Below are 18,835 nucleotides of genomic sequence, written 5' to 3'. Positions count from 1 at the left end.
AGGTTCTGGAAAAAATGAATTTTATGTATTATTTTCTTAAAATGAACTGCTTATTTTTTTAATTCTTAAAATTATCATAGACTCCAGTAAAATCTGCTACTCTAAATTCATAAAGTAATTAATCCTAATCTGAGAGCTAAAAAGTCAGACTCTTGGGGATGCAGAGAAGAAGGAAGAAAGGCAGTGACTCCTTTAGACATCCTGGTCTAGTCAGGGTAATTAAGTAGTAGAAGGATCACAGAAAATGGAGTCACCATCTTAGTCTAGAAGGTTCTGAAATGTTCCACCAATAAATTCACATTTTAGGCTGTTCAAACAAGAAGTCTTCGAATTCTTAAAAAACAGGCAGAGCAAAAGATTCCCAAGAAAAAACAATAACATGTATTTAAGAAGAAGGGAATTCGATGCAAGTCAATGAGCATTTACTGAGTGCCTGTTTTGCACATTTGCAAGATAATATCTAAAATAGTTGCTCTCAGCAGTGAGCACAGATTCATGTGCCTTATGCTTATTATCTTTAGCTTTATAACCTGTTCAACTTTTCATAGGTTTATGATTTCAAATGATAGTTTGGTCACAATTTATTTATGGCAATATATGGGACAGGAGGCCTTACCTGGTGGCTCAGATGGTAAAGAATCTATCTGCAATGAGGGAGACCTGGGTTCTTTCCCTGGGTCAGAAAGATTCTCTGGAGAAGGGAACAGCTACCATGGACAGAGGACCCTGGCCTGCTGTTGTACATGCGGTCACAAAGAATTGGACATGACCAAGCAACAAACACACTTTCATAGGATAAAAGCTACTATTCAAATTCATTTTACTAATCTTGACTATAAAGTATTTGAAGCTACAATGTTCAATTTAAAGAGTTTGTAATAACAGGACACTCATCCTTCCTCAAACTCTACAATGTTATGAGCTCAGAATTGCTCCTGTAATTTGATTTATTTCTAATTAAGTGTATACTATGAATATGTTGGCTTATTTTTCTCTCATTTGAAGACAGAGTGCCAAGTTGTTCACTGATCACGGAAAAAGTAAAAAATTTATAAAACTCTTCTTACTCTGTTGTATTTTTAGCAACAATAAAAACAAATGATAAATTTGAATAGTTTGTATTAATAGTTGGCAATAAGCTTTCCTTCATATATTCATTTATCAAATTCTTTAAACAAATTGTAAAAGTGTGCTATTTGAAGGGAATTGGAATGGAAGAAAGGGCAAAACAATTACTGAGTACTCTATTAAAGATTAGACACTTTATTTGTTGCTTTATGTACATTATAAATCTATTGCCAATGACAAAAAATCCCTGAATGCTAATCAATAATCCTTAATCATCTTCATTCTCTTCTTCATCCAGTGATGGCTGCCTAGGGGCAGGATGAGCATCTTGAATGTATGATTATCATTTCATTTTCAGGGCAAAACCGATCAGTCCAAAACACCTTGTTTATGGTTGTCATCAATCTATTGGTTTGGATTTTTTTTCTTTATGTCTGTATTTTTATTTCAAGAGATCTTGATAAGGTGATACATATCTGTTCCTTATATTTTCTTAATAGATACAAAGTTTTCAACGTGGAAAGCTTTCTTTCTTTAGTACAGTTTTTGTGCTACTAGTAAATTGTTTTGGGCAAAGGAAAGGAAATGGCAAAGGGTCTGTAGCAAAGATAAGACTTTCAGCTGAGATTTTTAAATATTATCTTTTCTTTGCCCCATGAATACAGTTTGTTTGACTTCTGTTAATTCTCAGAGTTCTTTAAAAGAGAAAGAATGTATGCCCTTTAATTCCTTTTGGCATCCTGAGTAGATTCAGTTAAATGTCACATGTGTAGTTCTGTTCTTATCAAAATGGTAGGATAGTATTTGAAATCTTGAATCCTTAAAAGCCAAACTTGGTCTTAGCAGGTGCAAGTAAGTTAATTTCTTTTTTTAAATGTTCTTATTATTATTAGCATTGAATGTATTGGCAGAGGAAGGGCAATATTAGACCCGGGGGAAAACACCCTCCAAATTTAAATATAAAAAAGGATCTTTTACATTTTTGTTGAAAAGAATACAAACTATAAAAATGAGAATGAATAAATGAGTATAAGTGAGATGGAAAATAAAGGGGCAACTTCTAAGAAAATAAGCCCTTTTAAAAAAAATTTTTTATTTTGTATTGGAGTGTAGCCAATTAGCAAACAACTTTGTGATAGTTTCAGGTGAACAGCGGAGGGACTTCTCCATAGTGTTTTCTATTTTGCTTTCTGGTTCTGGATCATCTTTACTCCAATGCATGCTGAGCTCTATAGTGTTTCTCACTCACTCCCAAAGCTCTCATAGTCCAGCCCCCATCTCTCCAACTTGATTTTACTGTACTGGTATAAATCATGGACAACCCTGAGGCTGGAACCATCTCAAGAAGGCTGTGCTCAGTCCTCCTTTTTGTGCTCACTTCTCTCCAGTTGCATACATCCTTCAAAACCCCGTGTAAGCCTGACCTCCTTCAAAGACCTCCTGACACTACTCTTTCTGAACAGGTCTCTTGTGTGAAAATATCAAAGAAAAGTGTCAAGCAGTTTACTGAGCTAGTTCCAATCACACATGCCACTCTCCTCTCAAGGACAGCACTTGCTCAATGTTGCTGTGATTAAAGCCAATTCGACCTTTTGCCATCCTCTCCTATTACATGTCTCCACATTTTCTGTAGTATTACCACACTGGAAACTGTTTTTCCAGAACATATATTTTCCTCCTCTGTTCTTTGATTTATGCCATTTCTCTAAAAGTACGGTAGTATTAAGCTAATGTTTCTTGAGGCTTTACTGTATGGCAGGAGCTATGCTAGAGATTTTACTGAAATTTGTCATTTAGCCTCACAATGATGCTATGAACTGTTAGTTTCCAAAATAACAGATGAGGAAATTCAAGCATAGTGAGAGTTAATAACTTACCTCCCAAGTCACCAATTCATTTCTCCAAAGCAATATATTGTCACCCTCAAGCATTACTTAAGAAGCAGTGAAGTCTTATGAGGTAAATGTCAATAGAACACACTTTGATGAATATAGTATAATATTTTGATAATATGAATTCTTTGGAAAATCTATCCCTTTTTCCTGGTTATATAAAATTTGGTGCAATTTACAAGACTCAATTCATATGTGACCGCCTCAATTTCTCTAGTGAGAAACTTGGCTCCATGTTCTGCATCACAGCCATTCCACTACTGTCTTCTTTCTCAATGCAAGCAGGATCTGATTTCTAAAAAGCTCCCAAATCACCTGCAGATCCTGCCTATCCTCTGGAACTACTGAATCAGAATTTCTGTTTTAATCAGCATGAGCCCAAGACGATTCTATTGTAAAGTTTCAGATGTGAAGCACTAGATACTTAATTCTCCCTGCATTTAATTATTCACAACAACTAATTATCATAACTATTTGCTTGATATTTCCCAAACAGAAGGGCCAGTGTGTTATTTATGCTTGTCTCACCCAGAGTGACTACCATAATACTTCCCATATGGTTACTACTCAGCACATCTTTATTAAATGTATTTATTAAACTGAGAGCAAATTCCATGGGAGTTATACATTTATATCTCCCATAACTCATAGAAGCAATATTTGCCCTAGACTGTAAATTCTCAGATTGTAATCATTATATCTTTCTAGCTCATATGGTGCCTACCTTGTACATGGAGGGTACTTCAGTGGCTAATGGTAGAGGGAGGCACTGAGTAAATTAATTAAGATGATTGATAAACATATTAAAGTGTTTTTAGATGTATAATTTTATTTGCAATGTATTTAATTAACAAATACCTACAAGAAATTGTGTGTCAATAGTGATATAAATTCTTTACAAATCAACATTAACACTGTTCATGCATAAATCTGTTAAATCAATAAACGTTGATTTGAGATACCTCAATTAATAGACCTGGATTCGATCCCTGGGTTGGGAAAATCCCCTGTAGGAGGGCATGGCAACCCACTCCAATCTTCTAGCCTAGAGAAACTCCATGGACAGAGGAGCCAGACGGGCTACAGTCCATGGGGTTGCAAAGAGTCGGACATGATTGATAACTAAGCACACACATCCACCTCAATTAATTCTAATATATGATATAACCTATCTACTTTAAGTTGTTGTTACAGATGACTGATAAATGTGCCATAACTGATAAAAATGTCAGCATTTTAGCAATTTTCAAATGTTTTTCCCTTTGCCACTCACTCATTGTGGTATTAGAATAGATGAACATCAAGATATATCAGAAGAAACCCACAGTCCATTTCGTAAAAGAAATGCCCCAACAAATTCAGTCAGATTTCAGATGATACTGTATATAGTATGTTTTAGTCATTGATTGTTTATGTATGTATGATTTTACGTTCCAAGGGAGGGAAGATCCCAATCCGGTGGACGTCACCAGAAGCCATAGCCTACCGCAAATTCACATCAGCCAGCGATGTATGGAGTTACGGGATTGTTCTCTGGGAGGTGATGTCCTATGGAGAGAGACCATACTGGGAGATGTCCAATCAGGATGTAAGTATTTGTAGTCTATGAGTTATGGGTTCAGATTAAGAGATCAAGCTGTGCAAGGAAGTGGAGCATAATGAAACCAGGTGGCTCCCAGTTTGTGACATTGAAACATAATACTTAGAAGAAACGAAATTGTTTCCAAATCTTATAAAGATATTAATTGAGTTGCTCTGACAGCTTCACATTTTTCCCTAAAGCAGGGGTTTAGAAGTGAGACAAAAGGAAAACATTTGTAATAAAATGTAATGAAATAAGTGCCTGACAAAATGGCCAATAGATATCAAGAAATGTTTGAATTATTTTTGCTACAAAATTGTCTCAGTGTAACATTAGTAAGATACACTCTGCCATCCTTTGTAGATTCAATTAATGCATCTGTGCCAACATTTTGTTTACTTAAATATAGCATTTCCCAAAGTCAGACAAAACAACCAATCTCTGACGTGTTGTTTCTTATAATGTATTAAACTTGCACATGAAGTTAGTTATACAAATTGAAGTCTCGATATAGAGAAAATAATCGTTAACTTTCTATTACAACTGTGATATGATTTTTCAAAAGGTTTTTGTTTTTATAAGTCATGCTTTGCTAATGCTTAGTGCAAGGATGCTATTGACATATGGATTCAGCACACAGAGAGTTTTCTTTATGCTTAGCCAAAAACTGAGCATGATCTCAAAGACACATAAGAAGGAAAGCTGAGATGCTTTTAGTCATTTCCTATTCACCACATATAAAATTGCTTTTAATGTATTTGGATATAAAAACCTTTCTGAACTTCTTCAAACAAGCCACGTTTTATAATAACACTGGGAAAATCAGACTCACTTTTCCACATCTCTTTTTTCCAAATTCTTTTTGTATCAGAGGATCTCAAAATGTGCTTTCTGGACCAGCAGCTTTAGCAAGGTCTGGGAATGGGTAGGCATGCAAATTCTCAGGACTTTCCCCAGAGTTATTGAATCAAAGATTAGCTATTTGTGTATTAAGTTCTCCAGATGATTCTGATAGAGTAATGTTTGAAAATCATGAGTTTACATGATTTAAAAATGCTGATTAACTAAGAGTCACTTAATTGTTCAAGCCATGGGCTTTTAACAAAGGAACTGACTACGATTTGAGAGGTACCATTTGGACTGTGATATAACTAAAAATCTGTGGTATTTTTTCTGCATTCATCCATTTATATATCGTTTTCACAGAAATATGTATTACCACATAAGAGTTTCTTTATAGTTTTCTAAATTTCCCATATCATAGATCATTTCTTTTGATTTTAATCCAGAAAGTTACTGTACAAACTTTTCTTTCCTAAATCCACTTTCTCTGTCTCGATCTTATTTATATAACATTTTCAGACACGAAGAATATTTATTTAATAAGCTGTTACCCTTTTAAGAAATTTAAAATGAAAACCTTTCACTTTAATTTGAAATATACATATAAGTGTGACCTGCCCAAAAAGAAGTATTATAATAAAAGAAATTCCACCTCTTTAAATCCCCGGAAACTTTGCATCTCACACAGGTAATTAAAGCTGTGGATGAAGGCTATCGACTGCCACCCCCCATGGACTGCCCAGCTGCGTTGTATCAGCTGATGCTAGACTGCTGGCAGAAAGACAGAAACAACAGACCCAAGTTTGAGCAGATTGTCAGCATTCTGGACAAGCTTATCCGGAACCCAGGCAGTCTGAAGATCATCACCAGTGCGGCAGCAAGGTGACACATTTGATTTTACATCCTGCTCTCTGAGATGACTGTTTTTTTATCTCCAAGGTGTTAATTTTTTGATTCCACTCCGCCAACTGCATACTTTGACATTTATATTCCTCAAGATTAGAAAGACATGTTTGTTTGTTTGTTTGTTTTTTAACTTTCAGGAGGAAATCTCATTCTATTTAATGACACTGATGCAGTTCTGATATTTTTTAACTTGCATCTTATCTAGAAGCACGTTTACATTCAGGCTTCAGTATTTGCACAATAGAAACCCTGAACATGTAGATTCTTTCCACTGTTACTTAAACAAACAAACTTAAACATTCTTTCTCTGTTACTTAAACAAACAAACAAGAAAAGGATATGTAGAGTGTTGGGTAATTCTAGTGGTCTTGATTTAATCCTCATTTAAAATAAAATTACAAAAATAATAATAGTGCCACCAAGCCATTGCACTGGCTAGCAGAATGCAATTTTCCCTTGATTAAACAAATCTTTGTTTAACCCATATTATGTGCCAATTACTTTGTTAGATACTGTGAAGGATAAAACTAAGAATATAATAATGTCAGTGTTCCTGGACAGCAACACAAATGTCAACACACTGTAGCCATGAGGCAACCCTGAGGGCACAATGTCCATCAGACTTGATGCATAATCCTCCCAGCTGAGAATCACTGAGTTGTCCTAATGGTTTTGAGAAATGTCAATTATATGCTCATTGTACACATAAGTGAAAAACAGTTCTACATTTTGATAATGTGTTCTTAAATTACAGTTTTAGTAAAAGAACTACACCTACTGTGCACAAAAATCCACAGTATTAATTAACATATATACATACTGCATAATGATGATTTACTGTGACTCATGTATAAGAGATTTAATATAATACCTTATAGGAAAGAATTTTCTTATTTTTGTGTACATCTGTTGTTTTCACTGACAGGTATTAAGAGTTGTGACTTTCAACTTGATAGAGTGCTTGCTAATGCACTTAGAGTATGTAATTTTTTACCTTAATGGAAACAATTATACCCAGCATATATGATCCAGCTTTTACATTACATTTGAATAAAATGAATAAAGAGAATTTGCATCAAAATCTTAATGTAAGTATACAAGAGTCATAGATTATTTGTTAGAAATAACTTTTAGGAGATCAATACTATTGAATTTATTAATATATATCCAGTAGGTAAACCTACTGATAACTTATCCTGCAAGGATGAATCTCTGTCCTAAATTTCAGAATGAGACTGGAAATCCACCTGACAGTTTAACAACCAACAGGATAATAAACCTGCCTTTCCTTGAGCCATACGGTCCTCATTTTATACCCAGAAGCCATTTCTTTTAAACTTTACTCAATAGCAAAAAAGAATACCTTTTCAACTTTTATTCATAAAAGAGCATTCAAGCCATTTCCATAGGGTCACTACCAATATAAAAACTAGCTCATATAATATTATCTAGATAGTAAAACCCAATTCTATATGTGAAATTAATCTTGATATCAGATCATATTATGCCATTGTATATTATCATATTCAAATTTTGTTAAATTCACTATTCCATTCTTATTAAAGTAACTGAACATTTTTTATCCTAATATATATTATGTAATACTTTAATATATTCCATTTATTTTGTCACAAACTATGTAATCTTAGGGAACATATTTTTCTTAATTCACTATAAAATTTTTAGAAATTGTACTTATGTTTTCTTATTGCCATTAAAATGCACAGCTGGGCAGATTATGCCTTTATAAATTTATTAATGACAACCTTATGTTGCCATGCAACAATGTCAAGATATCTTATTTTTCTTTAGAAAATTTTCTTTCCCACTTTTGGCAATGATTATTTTTACTCTTTTTCATAGCTGATTCCACATATTCCTCTTCCCGTTTAATTTTCCAGTAATGCCCTTGCCACATGCTTTATTGAGAAACTATAAGCCATCAGATGGAAAATTCCAACAGCAAAACAAATACACACTGGTGTTCCTCTTTCCTATAATTACAAGAGAGGAGAGTCCTTCTTTCCTGTAATTAGAAGAGAGAGAGAAAGTATGCTTCCAATGTCAGAGGCAAATGCCTTTCTCTCTCTCCTCTCCATCCCCTGTGTATCCAGCCTCTTTCCCTCTCTCCTACATAAGCAGGCTCTTTATATCTGCAAGATTATTGCCATAAAAATATGTTCTATTACATTGTTTCTCAAATTACCCTAGTAAAAGAATCACTAGAGGGAATTTATTAAATGTTCAAATATCCAGGTCTAACCCAAGCTACTAATTCAGAATCTGCAGGAAAGGAGAGTGGAATTTGGACATTTGATAAAAAAACGTCAGGTAGTTTTTATTATCAAGGGAATTTGGAAAAGGCTATTTATCAACATCACCTCTGCTGATTCCACATCTCTTATCAACAACTTCCTTATTTTTCTACCACCTTTCAGAGCCAAACTCCTCCAATAAGGGTCTCAAAGACAGACATTTCAAAACTTAATATTCAAAATTTATCCTTTTATGTACTCTTGATAATCTCATCCTCCCACTGCATTTTGAATTTAGTTCAATACACTAGCACCTATACATCTGCCCAATCAATATTAGAACCATTTTGGCCCCACTTTCTTGGCCTCCACACTTCAACCCAGGTGAGCACTGTGTCAACATGATTCATTTTGCTCCCTTTTCACTGCAAACACTCTCTCCTATGACTTTTTCTCCTTCTGACCTAGGGCACTGCAGTCGTCTCCTAATGTGTCCCCTGATTCCATGATTGTCCCACTTTGAGCATCTCTCACAGAGTCTTCAGAATTTTCCTATCAATCTCTATATATTGATAAATTATATATTGATAAATATATATCAAATTTTCTTGGTGACTCAGATGGTAAATACTCTGCCTGCAATGTAGGAGACCCAGGTTCGATTCCTGGGTTAGGAAGATGCCCTGGAGAAGGGAATAACTACCCACTCATATATACATGCCTGGAGAATTCAATATACGATATAATTTGTCACCTCTTTATAACCAATTTTGAATTTCCATTATACTTGGAAAAAAATCTACATTCTTTTTGATGATTTAAATACCCCTGCTTCTCCAATGTCCTTTTATTCAAATATTAACTTCTTCATTTTTTTAAACAATTATTTATTGTATGTTAATCTACTATGTGCTAGGCATGTGCAGATGCTGGAGAACAGTGATGAAGACAAATATGTTTCTTACAATCCTGGAGTTTACATTCTGTAAGATGAATAGACACCTTCTATAATGTATACAAATAGACAATAGACTGGCATGGATTATAGGAAGGAAATAAATAAAAGGCTGTGATCGATCATTAAAGAGTGGTTGGGGGGAAAAAAGAACTCTAGGTATAATAAAAATAAACTGCAGATGAGTCTAAAGGGTTCTTGAAAATGGCAGAAGGACAACATCATGGAAGGACAGAAGGGAAAGGAAGAGTCTGTCACAAGAAGGCAGACAGAAGCCAGAGTACTTGAGGCTACCCAGGTCATGGGGAGGACTTTGGAATTTTTTTTGAAATGCATGAGGAACCCATTAAGGCATTTAAGGCAGAGATGTAAGGCTGTTTGATTTACACAACTGCTTTGTGGGGAGCATTTCAGCCTTTCAACCTGAGCCCCTTTCACTTAAATAGTATGGTAGCCTGCCTCAGTGACCAACTTCAGGTTCCTTCAGAAAGTCAAAGCATGTCAGACATGAGAACAGTAGCTCGTGCTGTTCTCCTTGTCTTAAGATTCTTCTTTGTGTCCATTTTCCTTAGAAAGCAGTTTCTGTGCCTTAATTGAGGCATTCTCTGGCAACAAGATTTAAAGGTCAACACTATTAATTGTTTTACAGGCCACTGTGTCCTTCTTCATCCCAACTATAATTCAGTTGTGTGCATTTCCTAAGTATTCATTTCTCCAATTAACTCTAAGACCAATGAGATCAGATGCTATGCTTCCCTTGTATTACTAAGTTGATACTCGAAACTCAATAAATATCTGTTTCACACATGAATATGTATTTGCTGAAATAATACTAAATTTCCATTTCAACAGACACACAATTTTTAGAAAAAACATTCCAGTTCTTTTTCCTATTCATTATATGGATTTCTATAGACATTAGTCATAAAGGTAAAAGCTTATAATTTCCCCTAACCCTAATCCTACTGCTGCTGCTGCTAAGTCGCGTCAGTCATGTCCAACTCTGTGCAACTCCATAGACGGCAGCCCACCAGGCTCCCCTGTCCCTGGGATTCTCCAGGCAAGAACACTGGAGTGGGTTGCCATTTCCTTCTCCTAACCCTAACCCTAATTTTCTTTTATTTCCCCTAAGCATAAATCTTATGTTTCTCTTCCTCTTCAATACACTTGGAGACTGTCTCAATCTGAGTTTGTGGATGGCACCAAGGATTCAAATTTCTGAATGACGTAGTTATTTGGATCACTGTAAAGAATTATGTCTATAAAGTCTTTTAGGAAAAACAACATCATTCTATCAATTTTTATAGGGATGTTGTTTTCCAGAGTCTGCCTGAGTCTAGTTAATTTTATGGCACATTTTATTTCATATACTGTTACAGAAATCTTACTATAATGCATTATTTTACTTTTCAACCTTCCTTAGAGTTGATGATTCATAGCAGAAACATTCCTAGAGAATCTTCCAGTGAGAGTGTCTTTGTGAATATCACTGCTGGAAGTAGGGAATGTGTTTAAGCAGATGGTCATGGTGTATCAGATTAAAAACTTACTTAGATGTTGTAAGAAGTTGTGAGAAAGGAAAGGAAGTTGGAGTAAATTTTATGTTTGTTCTCCAGTAATTGATTCATTTTCCTAAAAGTAGAGTAAATGGAGGAGACCTGAATACATTTGAAGTTTAGACTGTGTATCAATATGAAGATTTATTTAGCATTTACTTTGTGTGAAGTGTTACACTGGGCCCTGGGAGCTTCCCAAGTGGCAGTTCATAGTAAAGAGCCTGCCTGCCAATGCAGGAGACATAAGAGACGCTGGTCAGAAGATGCCTTGGAGGAGGGCATGGCAACCCACTCCAGTATTCTTGCCTGGAGAATCCCATGGTCAGAAGAGCCTGGCAGGCTATAGTCCATAGGGTCCCAAAGAGTTGGACAGGACTGGAGCAACTTAGCACATGGTGATTATACAGGTAAAGAGACATAGACTCCACTTGCAACAGCTTTCCTTGACAATAGGAGGCAATGTTCAGCAATACTATACAATTAACCTTTGAACAGCACAGGTTTGAATTGTAGGGGTCCATCCCTGGTGGCTCAGACTGTAAAGTGTCTGCCTCCAACGCGGGAGACCTGGGTTCTATTCCTGGGTCGGGAAGATCCCCTGGAGAAGAAAATGGCAACCCACTCCAGCACTCTTGCCTGGGAAATCCCATGGATGGAGGAGCCTGATAGGCTACAGTCCATGGGGTCACAAAGAGTCAGACATGACTGAGCAACTTCACTTTCACTTCACTTTCACTTTCACTTTCACGGGTGTGTACCTGCTCCTTTTCTTCAGTCATTTCTGACTCTTTGCGACCCCATGGACTATAGCCTGCTAGGCTTCTCTATCTGTGGGATTCTCCAGGCAAGAATACTGGAGTGGGTTGCCAAGACCTCTGCCAGGGGATCTTCCCAATCCAGGGATCAAACTTGCATCTCCTGAGGCTCCTACATTGTAGGCGGATTCTTTACCGCTGAGCCACTGGGTAAGCTTATAGGTGTCCGTTTATACACAGATATTTTTCAGTAGCAAACACTACACTACTCCAGGGTTTGTGGTTGGTTGAATCTGGGGGTGCCAAGGAATCTCAGATAGGAGAAACTGCGATTAGGGAGGATAGACTAAGTGAATTTCAGTGTTGTTCAAGGTCAAAGGTAATACCCCTCAGATTAAGTAATTATTGGAGCAAAAAGACAAAGTGTTTAGGAACATGAACAAAGAATGAATTTACTTTGAGCTTTGAGATTCTCTGGAAGTTGCACAGAAATAATTTTTGGAACTAAGCGACTAGTGGATGATGGGTGAAATGTCTACCAGTATAAGATCATACCAGGCTGGAAGAACACTGTACAGAAAATCAAGACACATAAAAATTTACAATACTTCAATTTACACTGCATAATCTATTTCTGGTATAATATAGGATTAGATAAGGAATTATGAGGAAGGAACCACTAATGATTTCACCAGAGAGTGGAAGATTGCCTGTTATCTCTAGAAATCTGGAATTTTGTCCATGAGGAAATGAGGAACCGTTGAAGACAGTTAAATGACATACCACACTTTGCTTGTGGAGCAGTTCTCTGCAAATATACCTAGAAGAGCTGGCGAGGAAGAGTGCATGATACGGAGTAAGGAGGTGATTTCAATAGTCTTGGGAAGGATTAGGCAAAAGAAGAGAAAATGTATTAAAAAGGTGTGAATTCAAACAGTTTTAAAGAAGTATTATAAGACATGGTGAGTAGTGAGCCGTGCAGAGTGACATGGAGTAGCAGAGAATACTTCCGGGTGAACAAGGAGGACTCTGAGGACAGTGCTGTCACTAGACGGGGTACCAAGTGCAGAAGGATGAACAGCTCTGTGAGGAAGATGAGCATTTTGGACACAATGAGACTGAGTCTCATAAGACCATGGAAAGTTACATCTCAAGCTGGGGGAGAGACTAAACCTAAGCATCCAATTTCAAGCCTTCTGTCTACAAAGACAATTTTTTCAAAAAAACACCATTAGAAACGCATTTAGAAGGTGCAAGTCTCGATCTAGTCATGCTGATTTTTACCACAAGTATATCCATCTTTATTCTTCTACATAGTAATATAATTTCTACTTAAAGCTCTCATATCCCAAAGATTATAGGGAGACTGTAATCTGTGAATAGTGGAGGGTGTTTGTCTGCATGGGTTGACAATGAGACACCCGCCTCCCAATCTCCCAGACTGGGAGCTTCTCCTTACTGCTCCGGTGCTGCTCTGCGGTCAGTGGTATTTCTGAAGCCTCTAAATCCCTCCGTCACTTAGTGTAGACCTCAAAAATCTATAAGAACTAAGAAACTGATTGAAATGAATGAATGCTTCCACAGTGCGTAACAGGGTATCACAATAGGTTATGGAGATTTCAGACTCCTTAAAAGAGGACTACAGAGCCAATCAAGCCAGTAGGTGGCAATCCTAGAAGAAAAAGTGTTTCCTAGAATGGTCCTAGAATGGAAAAGTGTTTCCATTAGCTATTATCTCAGAACACTAACCCACTGCATAGACTTCTATCCGGAAAGAAAGAAAATGGCCTCTGTCTAGAGCTTTGGAAAACAGCACCAATATCAGAGCAGAAGCATATGAAGTGGTAGGTAGAAATAGGAACAGACAGAGTTAGGAATGAAACTTAAACCACTAGAAAAACTACAGATCAAGGAATTTTCCAAAAGTGGATAGAATGAATTGTTTAATCAAAAGCTGCAAAAGAATGAGGCAAAAAAAGACAACAAAGGAAAACAGCCACTCTAAACAATGAGAAGGACATTGAGTTTTTTTTAGATAGTTGATTTGATTTTTTTAGAATGATAGATGAAGTACATTTTAAGAGATTTAGTTATAACTGGGATGATGAAAAAGAAAATACAATGCAAAAATAAAGCTTTTGATAAATATAGAAAAAATGAAAAATATAGTCATAATGCACATGTATAAAAGGGTAAAAATAGAGCTCTTCCTTTTTTAAGAAATGGAAAAATCTTTCTCAAAGAAGTTCTTGATAGAAATTGCTGCTATAAAATTAAATAGAAAGTGGTCTTAGAAAGATAAATTTTCTCTCACTTTATGTTTTTGCTATTTGTTGTTTAGTTGCTAAGGCATATCTGATTCCTTGCAACCCCATGGACTACAGCATGCCAGGCTTCCCTGTCCTTCACTATCTCCTGGAGTTTTCTCCAGCTCATGTCCATTGAGTTGGTGGTGCTATATAACCATCTCATCCTCTGTCACCTGCTTCTTCTCCGCCCTCAGTCTTTGCCAACATCAGGGTCTCTTCCCATGAGTCAGCTCTTTGTTTTTGTTATACAGATTAAAAAGTAAGCAAAATTCATTTTTTAAAGAAACTATAGTGAAGATTAGTTTTATATTTTGTATATATATGTAATACATATAATATCATATTTATGTATCATATAATAAACAACTAATTTTACATGTATAAAATGTATGAAATATGGCACCTAGATTTAAATAAATTTATTGTATTAATTTTATAAATGTAGATAAATTAAAAAATTTTAAAGACTAAAAATAAAGAAACATGACAGATGAATTCATTTATTTCTATTCAGACAGAAGATACCTTTATTTTGGGATATTTATGTCTATAAAATGACTTTTTCTTTAAATTCACAAAATTTTCAAATGCCATGTCATTGGATTCATCAATACTATCATAAATTTTAGAATATAAATTTTGGGCATACAGAATGATATAATACATTCAATATTTTTAGAATGAGGTTCTAAATGAAGGTAACCTAATTTGTAGTCTAAAGACTTAAATGATATATTTTAAATACTTAGAATAATATTCTTAAGAGTCAATTATACTTATTTAATTTAATTGAAATGATTTAAAATATATTGTTTCATTGTGCTAATTCTTATTGCTAACTTTGTAGGGGTTTATCTTCATTAAGTTGCAGAATAAATAAGAACAAAAATAAACAGTACTTGTAATTTTTCCCCATTAATGGCACTAAATTAACATTAACAAATGCTACTGATCTCTAAGAGAACAAGTATATTTCTTTTAGAGAATGTCTACTTTTTTTTTAACAAATATTATATACTTTAGTAGAAGTCTAAGGACCAAGAAACAATCTATTTCTCAAAATGACTTTGACCTCTAATTCTGAAACTGACAGGGTGACTTTCCTTACTGAACAAATATGATAAAGAACATTTTAGAAGAAAGCAAATATTCCAAATACTCAGGTGATCTCTCTTTTTTTTTTTAATCTTAAAAATCAAAGCAAGTAATTTTACCATTGGGAGAAATTAAACCAGATGTAATAGCTATAACTGCTAAGATTTTGTCCTTAAGGTCTAGAGACAATTAAAATAAACACAATGACTTTACTCCTCTTTAATGTGTCATTTATATACTAGTCTCCTGTTGGGAACTATATGTACTCAAAATTATTTTTAGTTACTGATGACAAGTTAAATTTATTTAATCCTATTTGGAATTTCTTATATTAGGGATAAAAAGATGAAAATGATCATAAATTCACGTTTAGAAATTTGGCAAATACACAATTTTTCCCTTGAAATACAATGACTCAAATATTAACAATAGATTATAAAAGGAATTGAAAAGTATATTACCATTCTCAGGCAATAATATAAATAAATATAGATATAATTAACATTTTGCTGCTGAGAAACTACTTACAACAACAGACAAAAAGCACATAATTATAGTGGGATAGAATACATCTTCAACATTACTAATATTTACTTCTAGACTCAGTAGGCATCTACTTATTCACTCAAGAAATATATATAAATCATTATTTTTAATACATAAAAAATAAAGCCCTTTATAAACCCAAAGGGGTCTCTCTATATTATAAAAGGATAACTTAACATTCAATTTTAGAGTTAGAATTCTAGTGCAATACCAAAATAAGATCATTATAAGAAGATATTCCTGGGACTAGCAGTTACTTATTGACATTTGTCCCAAGTATCTGGTGCTAATTGTTATGAGCATTTACAGATAAAGTAAGAGTTGGTGGGAAGAAAATATATATGTACCTCTTTAAAGCAACAGTATGAAAATCCACAAAAGAATAATTCACAAACCAAAATCCAAGGAGGGAGAAAGAAAGGGAGGAAAGTTATTTTTTGCTTCCCCTGAGCAAACATGTAATTTCCATGATTTCTTTTTAATGACTGCAGTCTGCGGCCAGTAGGTACTGATTTATGAAAAGCTGTAAAAGATCAGGTGGAACTCTGCAGGACATCGTTTACAGCTGCACGGATTGAAACCTATCTAATTTGTCTAGTAAAAGTGTGAGCTCACAGTGCACATCACCCAGCCTATAAATTTCCCCTTCAGACCCAATGTCTGGGGCTAGGTCTAAAAAAACTCCAATGCTTGCAGCTGCTCAAAAAGCCTACATTCCCTTGGTGCGCATGAAGAGACATCACAGGCTCTTCACAGTGAGAGACAAATTCCTATCCATTGATAAACTCTCCAGATGTCCTCTCGGAGGAGGAAAAGAACCAATTTTTATTTGAATTCCCCAGAGAAATCCTGGAAGTGGAAAAATGATACTTTGCAGGGCTGGTTATTCTGAGGTCACTGGCATTAAAATTAGGTCATTCTTTGTCTTCCTTATACTTTGATCCAAGTAATAAACAGAAAGACTCAGTTGGGGTCACTCTAATCCCTAATCCACCCGTCCTGTTTTATTTCAATTTGTTTGTACTAATTTTTTCCAAATTCTTGTTGAGTCTGACTATATTGTTGAGTTTAAAAATACAAACCATTTTGAATTGAGAAAGAAAAACTCTGCATTTTGCTATTAGGCACACTTCGTAAATATTCTGAATAAATGTCCTGGGGTTTGATTCTTCATACCCACAAGCTCATAAATAAAAGAAGATTGCTATTCATGGGACCCGGAGTTGACAAAAGTCAACATTAGATTAGTCTGTGCTTCAGCTACTGTAGAAATCCAAGCTGTAGGGTGTGAGCGTATGTGAGTGTGTATGCATGCCTGTAGATTGTCCAATATTTTATTATCTCCTTTCTAGGTTTCACTTCATTTTGCTTAGAAAATTTCCTCACACCTGATTTAATGCTGCACCTATCAATTTTGTTTACTGATTCCAAGTCTTATCCAATGGGTACAATATTATATCCAATGTTGGCCAGTGACCAAGGATATTTCATTCATGATGGTCATGCAAAACCACCCAAGAATATTATGCATGTTTTGGAACCTGGATGTGTATCTATTTTGGTAATTTCTCAAATTCTTAAGAAAATAAAACACAGACAAGAAATTTCAATGATTTAAAAAATGAACTTTTTTCAGATTAGTAATTTAAAGAATCATAGAAAATTATTTATGTATATTTTCCAGAAAAGAATAACTTATAAAATGCTATATTTATATTTTGTGATGTTCTAGATATTCCTAAAGGAAAGATAATGCTTTGTAAAATAATGCTTAATTTCTCATTCTTTCTTTTAGATGATCTGTGAGGGTTAGTTAAAACTAAACTGTAACACAGCAAAACAAATTACAAACTTCATAACTTTAATTTGGCTTCCCTGATAGCTCAGTTGGTAAAGAATCCACCTGCAATGCAGGAGACCCCTATTCGATTCCTAGGTTGGGAAGATCTGCTGGAGAAGGGATAGGCTACCCACTCCAATATTCTTGGGCTTCCCTGGTGGCTTAGATGGTAAAGAATCCACCTGCAATGAGGGAGACCTGGGTTTGATCCCTGGATTGGGAAGATCCCCTGGATAAGAGAATGGCTACCCACTCCAGTACTCTGGCCTGGAAAATTCCATAGACTGTATAGTCCATGGGGTCTCAAAGAGTCAGACACAACCCAGTGACTTTTACTTTAATTTTTTATTTATAATTAAAACATTTGGGGTAAAGAGGATTGAAGTGGTTGACTTTAGTCTAATGGAAAGAAGGTTGAAAAATCCTCCATATTCGGCTGTCTCCATTTCATAAATCATGACAAGGAGGGAAGTTACTACTCATATGTATTTTCCACAGAGCCTGCAAATACAGGTAGAACCAAACATCCATGTTGTCAATGTTTTCTTAAACTCAGCATTAAAATTGTATTAAATATCATTTTTTATGAAATAAACTTATATTTAATTAAAACTGTATCTTTAGCAGATAAATCTAATATCTCCCCATCAAAATCCAAATGAATTTACATGTCTCTCGTGTGTTTCACATGTTTGTTTAGATATCAGAATCTTGACCTCATGCTTACGCATGTCTCATACATTAGGGAGAGAGCTGGAGAAATATCATCAGTAGTAACAGAAATCTCCCAGTTAAAAAATTCCTTTTAAATGTGGGCAGAACTCTGATTTGTCACTTAATTTTAGTTTTAGCTTCCACAAGAATTGTAGGGACATAGCATCAGTGTCTAACTAACATAAAGATTAAAGTCCTTCATATCTGTGTATTATGCTTAGTCTATGCCAGTATAGTCTCTGGCATATTGTTAGTGTTCATAATTGTTCAACATAATCATTATGGCTATTATTATTGTTCATCTCAAAGCAAAGGTCTTCATAACTACTATTTGCTCAAGCACCCATACTAAGAGAAAAGAATAAAGATAAAGACAATCAGGTGTCTACCTCATGACCAGTCCCAGTTCTATGAGTCACAGGACAATTAAAGAGATCACTGAAAGCTGAAAAAACAACCCAAAGGCAGTTTACCAATAGGATGCTTCTCTTGGCTCCTCAGAGATGAAAACATGTTTTC

The 18,835-nt window shown here is 35.1% G+C and overlaps 1 protein-coding gene across 1 annotated transcript in view; it reads left to right on the top strand.

Annotated features, from left to right (window-relative positions):
- Positions 1 to 18,835, top strand: part of EPHA3 (EPH receptor A3) — a 139,290-nt gene that overhangs the window by 107,863 nt on the left and 12,592 nt on the right. The window contains exons 11-12 of the mRNA XM_040226815.1: positions 4,399 to 4,548; positions 6,074 to 6,267. Of these exons, the coding sequence (XP_040082749.1) occupies positions 4,399 to 4,548; positions 6,074 to 6,267 (344 nt within the window). The remainder of the gene's footprint in view (positions 1 to 4,398; positions 4,549 to 6,073; positions 6,268 to 18,835) is intronic.

This window comes from Oryx dammah, unplaced genomic scaffold (assembly GCF_014754425.2).
Source record: "Oryx dammah isolate SB20612 unplaced genomic scaffold, SCBI_Odam_1.1 HiC_scaffold_2, whole genome shotgun sequence".
Lineage (NCBI taxonomy): Eukaryota > Metazoa > Chordata > Mammalia > Artiodactyla > Bovidae > Oryx > Oryx dammah.
The sequence above is the reverse complement of the archived record's forward strand: the minus strand, read 5'-3'. Positions and strand labels throughout refer to the sequence as shown.